Raw genomic sequence first — 10,079 nt, 5'->3', positions numbered from 1 at the left:
GGAAAAACACATTTAAGCTTCCTCCTTTCTTTCCCTTAAGGTTACAAGTTGTCCTTTCATAAGATAATCACACTGAAGGGTGAAGATGTGAGGAATTAAAATCACCTCTCTGCCCATTAGGCTGTGCTGTGGTGTCACCTGCAGTGCTGTGGTATTTGCTGTTGTCTGTAAACACAGACACACAATGTTCTACTCAGAGAGCTTGCAAAGCCATCTGTCCAAAACACTGAAGACCAATTCCTCCCACCAGTCACAAATACTGTAAAATATAGCCTTTGGCCCTTTCCTTTCTCTTAGGAATATTGCTACCAGCCAGGCAGCCTCCTCCGGAAAATACGTAAGTAAGGCTAAGTCTTTTGGGAAGACCAATACATTTTATACATAAAATATTTTATTCACATTTTCCCTTAGTAAAAAAAAATAAAATTTTAAACAGTTATTATTTATAAGCACTGAAAATGTAGTCAATCAACGCAACCAGTTCATAAGCATTTAGACTCTTTACTACTTTACTTAAAATGTGACCTGATCATACACATTAGAGACTTTGCTACTTTATTTCGCTGAAGGCAACAAGGAACATAATCTGGAGAAGGTCAATTTATGTTCTCAATTCTGGCCTCCTGTTAACTTCTAGTGCACCTCAAGATATTATTAATGGATACAAGGCTGTGCCCTCAATCTATTAGTGATGAATTAAACACAAACATGGTGATATCAATTGGTACGCGGTTTCTCATATTTAGAGATAGTATCACCAATGATTTAATGAGGCCCGTGATACACAGTATCATGTCACCCGATGAACCCAGGCTACTTGCATATCACAGCACTTTGACTGAAATACCTCAATGGAAATAAATAAGCATTAATGAGTCAGCATCATATCTTGTGCATTAAGATTCTGTTGATTTTGTTTATGCAGTGGTGATATACTGATAAGCCATGTCAGATGTCTGTGACTCAGACTCTTGTGCAGCTTTTAACATCTCCATACATACAACTAGAATGGACTATGGATAGTCAGTGTGGTTATCACAGTTTATTCTGTGGATGATATTTTTTTTTAACATGAACTCCCCAAAGTAACTTCAATATCTTTAATCATAGACTGAATCACTTTTCCCCACAATGTGACATCAGATTTGGCTTTGGTTTGGTCATGCTGCTTGAGAAGACAGGCTGAGCTATGTGAGCCCTGCTGGGATCTGATTACAAGCTGAACTCTGCTGTTTGAGTTGCAAAAGTGGGAAGTGGAACAAACTCTGCAGGTTTGCTTGATGGTTAAAGTTGTTTGAATTCTAATTTCCACAAGGAACATCCCACAAAAGGGGCAGGTTTCGGCTTGTTGGGGGTGGAGGCAAGCAGCTGTTATTGAGGAGGAGAGGTTAGCTGGACTTCATATGAAGGACACCTGTGTGACAAAAATGGCCCATGTTCACAAACATTTCTTTAATGGACAAGACAATTGTGTGTGAGGGTAGCTCCTGTTGCATCAAAAAAGGCTTCAAGAACAGTAAAGATTTGTAACTTCAGCTTCCACTTGTGGTATTTATTATGAGAGAGATTGTTCGGGGCTACTGTGAATTGTCTGTTATAGATTCAACTTGCAATCAGGGAGACAAAGCTACAATTTCACCTAAATATTATGCATGCACAGTAAGCGCATATATATACTGCATGCATATTTTTGTGTCCAGTAAATAGAGGCGCAACATATGTGCGGGCACACATTTGAAAATTTCACCATAATGTTTTGAAAACTACCCATTTTACTGCATTAAAAAAGAGAAAGATAAGAAGAAATAAAGTTTGTTTTCATGTGGAAAATTAAGCCACTCTTTGCAATAAAACAATGACCAAAACTGCTGCTTCAGGTTTTCATGTTGCACAGCTTATTGCATAATATGTGTTTCAACTCTATGTACTGATACTGTGAAGAAGCTTCATGGCCCTGCTGACACAGTATATAGTTTCCAGGTGCAGAGTTGTGTTTCTTGACTGTCAATACACCCAGAAATCCAACACCCGTCCCTGAGTCTCAGTGGAACCTTGGCAATTGACAGCAGTGACTTTGGTGTAGTAATCCGTTGCTGGGTGTGTTCTCAGGGCACGTACACCAGAATGATTTAGTGATTTTCCAAGTTCATGCTGAAGTTCAATACACCTGCTTTATAAGACTTGTTATAATAGGCAACACAAAGCAGTTCTAACTCCACAGACATCCACTAAATAATTCACTATGACATTTATCTCCTGCGTTCTTAAAAAGGACCTTGCAAAGAGGAGACTAGATATTTCAACAAAGATAATTCAGGAAAGCATATTTTGGAATGTAATGGGTTAAATTAGGGCATTGTTTGGCCCAGCCAAAAACTGGAACATTTACTTTGCTTGGCATTTTAATATGTAATTTAGCTTTTAGCTGGCACACTGCATTTAGTTTCAGTCAAATAACCATGCTAATACATTATTCCTTATTAACATTTATCTCTCTATAGAGAATTTTAAGTAAATTCTTCCCGCTTTGAAGATCCTCATAACAGTGACTGTCACCCATTCAAAAAGTTTCTAGGCTCCAAGGTGAAGCATTTACACATAAAAACAAACAAAAAATATTCAGACTGATTAATGTGATAGGCATTACTGATTTTAAAATAGCATCACTAGACAGCCAGGAAATCTTCAGCATTCTAAAGCCATAATTACATTATTAAAAATTAAGGATCTTAACACTATGTAATACAGCCACTTTTACTGTTGTCTTTCAATGAGAGTTGGTCACCTAGCTGTCCTTTGTGTTTGACACTCTCTCCCACAATTGCCAAGGAGTTTCTAACGATCACTGGAAATACATGCTATACAGAGATCTTAACAAAGCCTCCTTCAGCATGTTCTATTGAAGAATCAGCAAGGAAAAGAAACATGCTAATTAAAACCCTCAAGGATTCTTCTTTTACATGTATTTGTGGTGAGCTGTATTTGACCCAGAGGCTTTTCAGCTAGAAATTCTGTGGAGAAGATACAATAAACGCTCAAGAGATACAACAGGCAACTGATTTCCACTGCAGAGTTTTAATTATAAGAGATTAATTTCTCTGCAGCTGAAGATTATTATGTACATACAAAGTTAACCAACTTCATTATGCTCTACAAAATGATGAAAGCTGAGAACTAAGAATTTTTCAGGGGCATATTTTGTAACACACAAGAGCTGCATCTTTGTTTCATGAAGAAAGAAGGCCATTTTTACAGTCTGTCACCGTTAATTATACTGGTCTTTCCATCAAATGTAATAAATGCAACTGGAGCAACAAGATTGCAACAGTGTAATCAATAGTAAATTGCTGTAATTATCAGCAGATTGGTTCCAATCATCTTCCTCCGCTGTTCAGATTCCAAGGCCCATCAGTGGGTTAATTTGCTGACAGTATTATTTACTATATACTGCAGTGCTCAGAAAAGTATCTATATGAGATATGTCATGACAGTAACCAGGGTGTGCACTTTTCTTTTCCATTACCCTTTGGTCGGCAACTGGATCATTAATACAAGTATTTTTCTGGAAAACACTTTGCTGCCAGACAATCTGTGGAGAGGGACAAATTTCATTTTTAATTATGGTCAGTGGTCTTTGAGATTATATACTGTGATGTGGTGTAAACCCCATGCTGGCACTGAAAGGGTTAAGAGGCACTGATGAGCTCAATTAGTGCACCTTATTGTACCTGGAGGTTGGGACAGGACCAATTTAGGATGAGACGCAGCTGGAGAGGAGCTGGGTGGCTCTATAAAGGAAAGATTTCAGGCTAGGTGGCCTAGAGGGAGAGTAAAACCTAGAATCCTTTACTAACATGATGCTTTGTTATGGGGTTAGCAATGCTATAAAGCAGCTATGAAAGGTAAGAGATGCTCTGGTGGTGAGCCCTGAAAAAAGAGCAGGCTCTAGATTTCTAGGAAGCAGAGGGTGGGAGGTAGTTGGTAAAGGAATAGGGTAGAGGGAACTTGAGAGACAAAAGGTCAAGCCTGAGACAGGCAGAAGGTAATGCAAGCTTTTTACCTTTCGTTTGGATTTGTTGGAGGACTGTGGGAGTAGCCTGCTGAGCCCAGCCCTGACAGAAGGGTGACTCTTGAGGCTGTGGTGCCTGAGAAGACTCTAGGTATTCAGTGGGGCAAGGAAGAGGTTGTGGGAGACCAATAGCAGGAAAGTCTTTACTAGACAGACTTCATGTGTTCAATACAGGGTCCCTCTGCTGGAACACAGCAGAGAAAGAGGGCTTGCTTGTCCATGCCAGCCACCAGAGAACATGTTGTGATCCCCTGGCATAAAGCAATAAGGACTTTTGAAGGACCCACAGTCGGAGGTTGAAGATATCATGTAGGGGTGATGGACTCTTGTTTGCTCTGCTCTGTTACCTGCAAGGGGAGATGCTTTAAAGCACCTTGGCAAGAGGGCTGAGTCATGAGATGAAGCAGATCACCACAGGGCCCTGCCATGAGGGGAGATGTCTCCGGTGAGTCCATTTTTATATGCCTACTCCTTTTACTCTACAGTGGCTTTCCTAATGGTGTCAGTGGGAGTCCTGCAAAAAATTCAATTGTGGAATATTGTCTCTACAGGGTTGACCATTTTTGAGGGTAACAGGACTTTGGCTGAAGCCAGGCTCATGATGATGTAAGAAACTCCACCCCTCTAATGAATTTTGAGCCTCTGAGAAGAGGTCTCTCTTGCCTGCCTCCTGGAGCAGACTCCCTCTTCCCCCTCCTTCCAGGGAGCAAGGGGTGCAGGACTATTGCTCTTCTCTTCCTGTGGTGCTGGCCTGGGAAGGAATAGAGGGGGATGAAGAGACCCTACAGTAACTCCTCCAGCCTGGAAGGGGCCCAGGGGACCCTGCTATGGGCTGCCAGGCTTGGGAGGGTATGTGTGAAGAACAAGTGAGGATTGGGGAGGGACTGAATTGTTGGGAGAGGCTAGAACAAATTGCTGTATAGGGGACAGGCAGATGTGGGGGTAAGCGCTCCTTCAGTGGGGCCAAATTACCTTACTCAACACACTTTTGGAGAGTGGACAGTGCTAATTCACACTCAAAGCTAGGGATGGGCAGGGAGAGGTTTTAAAAAGACACACCAAAAATGCCCCTCCAATATAGGGTTTTTTTTTTTAAAGGGACTAACTCTTTTTGAGCTCCAATTCAAGATTTATGATCTCCTGAGGTTGGTAATGCTGTCTTCACATAGAAAGTGAGGCATCTAACAGGGCATTGGCTCTTAGGGCCTGCGTCCTAGGGTGCTTGTTAAGCCCCTTGGGGCTTTTAAGACTGGGAGGTATAATTGCAGGTCACATGGATGCTCTTGGTCATGTGTCCTTGAAGATGTCTGTAGAGCTTCCTGCCTTTTCAGCAGGGGGAGACTTTGGGTCAGGGAAGGTCCCGGCATGGTGCTCTTGTTTGTGCCTGTCAGGAAGAAGCTCTGAGAGGGAGACAGTTGGGGAGCAAGTCTCAGCTGGGGAGGGCTATTGTAGTAAAGTGGCTATAATAGCGTTTCCTAGGACACCCAGAGTATTCTGATATGGAGCCAGGCTCCACCACTCCCTTATCTCCTCCTTTGTAAGTGGGAGCTTCCCTGTTCTCCCCATAGTGTTACACAGTGAAAAAATTAGCAAGTTCCCAGCCTGCAGTACTGCAAGTAGTTTTTGGTGGGGGGGGAAGAGGAGTATTTCAATGCAGAAAATTAGAATAGACAGCAATACATTAAAAGATTGAGCCACTTTTCTTGCAAGTGAGATTAGTGAAAAGGACATACATAAATCCATATTCCTCAGTAACTATAGCAGTGAAACCTACTTTCTGGAAGTTTGTTACAAACTCAAAACCAGAAGATAAAGGTTTAGAAGACCTGCACAACATCTTGACAGAGCACTACACACCAAAGCCAAACAATACCCTACAGAATTTAAAGTTTTCAGGCTGAGAAGGCAAGAGGAAACTGTAGCTGTGTATGTTGCAGAGCTAAAAAGTTTAACTGAATCGTGCTCATCTGGAAATATCTTAGCAGGTATGCTGTGGGACAGATTGCATTATCTCCTAACACACACCAAAGATGATTTGCTGGCAGAAGGGACCTTAGCTGCTTCCATTGCTCTTGCTGAAACACTTTTCCATGATTTGCACTTAAAATTGGGCTGATCAAATGGATTCACTAAAAATGCAAAACTAGTTTAGTTAAAAGGGGGTCAAGCTTCTCAGGGGTGTTCCTGCTGTGGAGAAGCTCATTTTGTAACTATTTGTAAAATTATAATGGCCCAGTGTCCTAAATTCCTCAAGATAGACACTTTGCCAGAAAATGCAAAGGTGACTATAAAGCAGAATTTCAAGCTGAGGTTAAATCTAATAAAATTAGAGGTAAAGGAAGCCTGCCTCTTCAGGCAGTTCTGTGCTCCAGGGGCTCTTTCTCCCTGCTTGCTGCTTCACAGGCAGGACCCAACCATAATTTTTTCAGGCCCATTACAAACTTGTAACATGGGCGCCCTCCCACACACATACCACAATCCCTCATCCCATACGTACAATCTCATGAGCCATGAAAAATGCTTTCCTCATGGTAATGAGGGTTGCAGCCAGGGCCTCCTGGGCCTGGTAAAGTGTACCCTTTCCCCCCCATGCAGGGGCCCTGTTCACAGGGCCACTTGAGTCTCCACTGCAGCTTCTCACTCACTTTCTGCCTCAGACACACAACTGCAGCCAGTCAGTCCCAGGAAACCCCCTCTAACCACCTAGTTTAACTTTGTTGAGCCTTTGCCATGTGCCCTAGTGCTTTGGGTGTTAGCTATTTTAAACTGTCTACACTAGAGATCTTACAACAGCATAGCTGTACTGATGCAGCGGCACTGCTGTAAGATTTCTAATATAGCTGCTTTAAGCCAACAGGAGAGAGCTCTCCCGGTGATGTAATTAATCCACCTCAAGAAGTGGCAGTAGCTATATCGGTGGGAGAAGCTCTCCCATTGTGGTGTCCCCACTGGTGCTTATGTTGTAACTTCTGTTGCTCGGGGTGGAATATTCACATCCCTGAGCAACATAAGTTTTGCCTTATTTCAGCTATAATTATATGGAAGGTCTAATGGCTCCTTATGTTTAGCCTGAATGAAGGGTGGTTAGTGCAGCCATCAGCTTCAATCAGGCCTGAGATTAATGGCAGCCATTAACACATTCCCATACAATAGGAAGTTAAGTGCCTAGCTGCCATTGACTTTCCTTTGACAATCTTCCCCTGAAGTTTTTAGGGCTAGAGTCACAAGGGGGACATATGCTTGGCTTATACTAGGAATTTATTTTTGTATATTGATGTCTTTCAGGGTGTGGATTTTTCACACCTCTGAGAAATGCAGCTATAGTGCTCTAACCCCCATAGGTTGACCTAGCTACCACTTCTCCAGGAGGTGGTGTACTTACACTGATGGGAGAAACCCTCCATTGGCATAGGTAGTGTCTACACTGAAGCAGGCAAGAACTTTAGGTGCCTCCTTTGGATACCTGGCAAATGTCTGCCATTAGGAATGCACAGACTGCCAAAATCCAGAGTTGATTAAGCTGCCTAGTGCCAAATTCACACCAAAGTGGGATTCACAAACTAGACCTGCCCTTTCCTGCCTAGCAGCACCTGATCTGCTAAGGGTGCTCTGAGCATGCAGAACTTGCACACAAGATTATGGGGTGGTTAGGAGGGCACTCTGTTATAAGAAGGTATCATGGGGTGGGTGTCTCAAGCTCTCCTGTTGAAGCTTTTTTACTTTGTATGAAATACTTCAGTGGTAATATGGTCTGAGTGACTCTAATGCCCAGTGATTAGGGCACTCACATGGTGGGAGCACTGGGTTTAACTCCCTGGTTTGAATCTGGCATAGGAAGGACTTGAACCCAGGTCTTTTGTATCCTGGCTGAGTGTAACCATGCGGTCAGGAGTGGCACTATCTCTGCCTTGGTTTTTCTTGGGAAAGGACTGACCTGGCTTATGTGCCTTAACAGTCCAGCAGTGGTTTCATGGCTGTGAATCCCAAGTGGAGATGGGCACCTTTCTGGTCTGGACTTAGGATTTTGAACATCTTTTGAGGGCTTATTCCATTCGGAGTCTACCCTTTCAGAAATGCCTAACTCCAATCTAGCTAGGGAAGAAGTAAGATGAAATGAAGGTCAAGGGTCAAATATTCAAAAATTAAAGCTGGTGCATAGCTGGGGACAGACACTAAGAGCAAATTTCACTACCTGCTCAGGTTTGAACACAAGGTCACTTTCTCCAGATAGAAGTTTAAAGTCAGGGTTCTGTCTTCAAACTTACACCAGTTATGATCCAGAAAAAGCACAAGTGGCACATAGTAGAGCAGCTGTTTTTTCCCCAGAGTTCCTTGCTTTGGTTTTGGTTAGCACCTCTCTTTCCTTCATCCACATTAGGCAGCTCCCAGTTGCTACAGCCTCCATGAGTTGTTTCTGCACAGTGGCTGTGAGTTAACACCCACAGCTCTGAAGGATCCCACTGGAAAGGGGGACAGGAGTGAGTGCAAAAGACTTGTTAACGCTGAGTTGCACTTGCTAAGTATACACCTCCCATAAACAGGTAACTGCATGTGCACAATGAGCAGCAGCATGTTCCAAACCCTCTTTTCCCCTCTCCCTCCCCCCCCAATCCCCACTCTTGCATATTTTGTGGGCACAATGCAGTAATGTGGCAACCTGGCCCAGCAGACTCACCCGGTCACACACAAAATCACATGGAAGGTTATAAAATATTTCCATGACTGTGAAGCCACAGAAAACAGTAGATATCACCTTGCTTGGGGGTCTTGTAGGCTTATGGTGGCTGTAGGGAAAAGGCTTTTGGAGAGCCAAAGAAGTGGCAGCTTACAGATTTTTGGATTACCTGAACAGAAAGCCAAGCTACCATTGGCCAGTTGAGTGGAAGATAATAGACCTGGAGCAGGAGCTAAAACAACCAGCAGTAACTTTCATGGGCATTTCCAGAGAGAATTCTGTGACTTTACCCAAGCCACACAGTGCCTGCCTTCCAATTGCAGCCTTCCTCAATGCTGACAGGTCACCTCTACAGCTCATGGAGCCCCAAGGTTAATTTGAGCTATAGCTGCCATGGCACCATTTGTTTGAGAAGTGCTACTGCTTAGCTGTAGGCTCTGCCATCATAGCGTTCTGTGCTGAAGTAAAGACATTAAAGGAAACTGCCCAGGCCTTTTTTCCCATAGAGAGATGCTGCCTACTTCATCCATCGCTTGAAGTTTTGATCTTGGCTGGCTCAGTGACACTAACCATCTGTGACCTTAGTCTAAAGAATCATTTGAAGTGCTGAGTCATCCTGCTTCCATTCATATTTTCAGAGGAAGATGTTTCTGGCATAATTTAAAAATGTCCTGTAGCTAGACAAATAAATGACTGCAGCACACTTTCTATTATGTATTGAGCAGTCTTAGGCATCTAATGTGCATAAGCTTATAAGAGATGTTCTTAATACCATTCAGATCTGTGTTAAAGATCAAAATTGTCAAATGTGCAGGCCTAAAACTAGGCACCCAAATCCATAAGGACATGGATGCAGCAAGTTGGCAGAGTTCTCAGAAACCGTGAATTAATTACTGTGATCAAAGGGGATTATTTGGAAACTTCTAGTTTTTATTGCATTTGAATAATATGAAACTTTTTAGCTTATACATTCGAGCACACGGGGTGGATGTGACAGCACAGAAAAAGAATGGCTGAGGTGAGATTTACACACTTAGGGAGATAATGTTTTAAACATAAACCAGAGATTAAACATTTAAAACCTAAAACAAAGCTGTCTTACCATCTGAAGTTGTTTGCAATGTGTCACAGTGAAATGCACTTTCAGACTTTGATTTCCTTGGGAGAACTTTATTCTCGGTGGAAAAATCTGCATTTTTCTGTAGATATGATCTTTTCTTCCTCTGTTTCACTGGAAGTGACTCAGCTTGTGGTCAGAATGATTATCAGGGTGGCTGTTTACCGTCTGTCTTTTCATTTTTGACAGTTAAATGTGGGAGTTGATTTATGGTCTGA

General features: G+C 42.6%; 1 protein-coding gene across 1 annotated transcript in view; it reads left to right on the top strand.

The window, feature by feature from the left end:
• The first annotated feature begins 3,820 nt into the window (after positions 1–3,820).
• KCNAB1 (potassium voltage-gated channel subfamily A regulatory beta subunit 1) overlaps positions 3,821–10,079 on the top strand; it is a 214,806-nt gene continuing 208,547 nt past the window's right edge. The window contains exons 1-2 of the mRNA XM_067548647.1: positions 3,821–3,902; positions 4,244–4,514. Coding sequence (XP_067404748.1) covers positions 4,496–4,514 — 19 coding nt within the window. The 5' untranslated portion in view covers positions 3,821–3,902; positions 4,244–4,495. The remainder of the gene's footprint in view (positions 3,903–4,243; positions 4,515–10,079) is intronic.

Source organism: Emydura macquarii, unplaced genomic scaffold, assembly GCF_026122565.2.
Source record: "Emydura macquarii macquarii isolate MOO-44397 ecotype Brisbane River unplaced genomic scaffold, CSIRO-AGI_Emac_v2 contig_18, whole genome shotgun sequence".
Taxonomy (NCBI): domain Eukaryota; kingdom Metazoa; phylum Chordata; order Testudines; family Chelidae; genus Emydura; species Emydura macquarii.
Note: the sequence above shows the minus strand (reverse complement) of the source record. Positions and strands in the feature narration are given on the sequence as shown.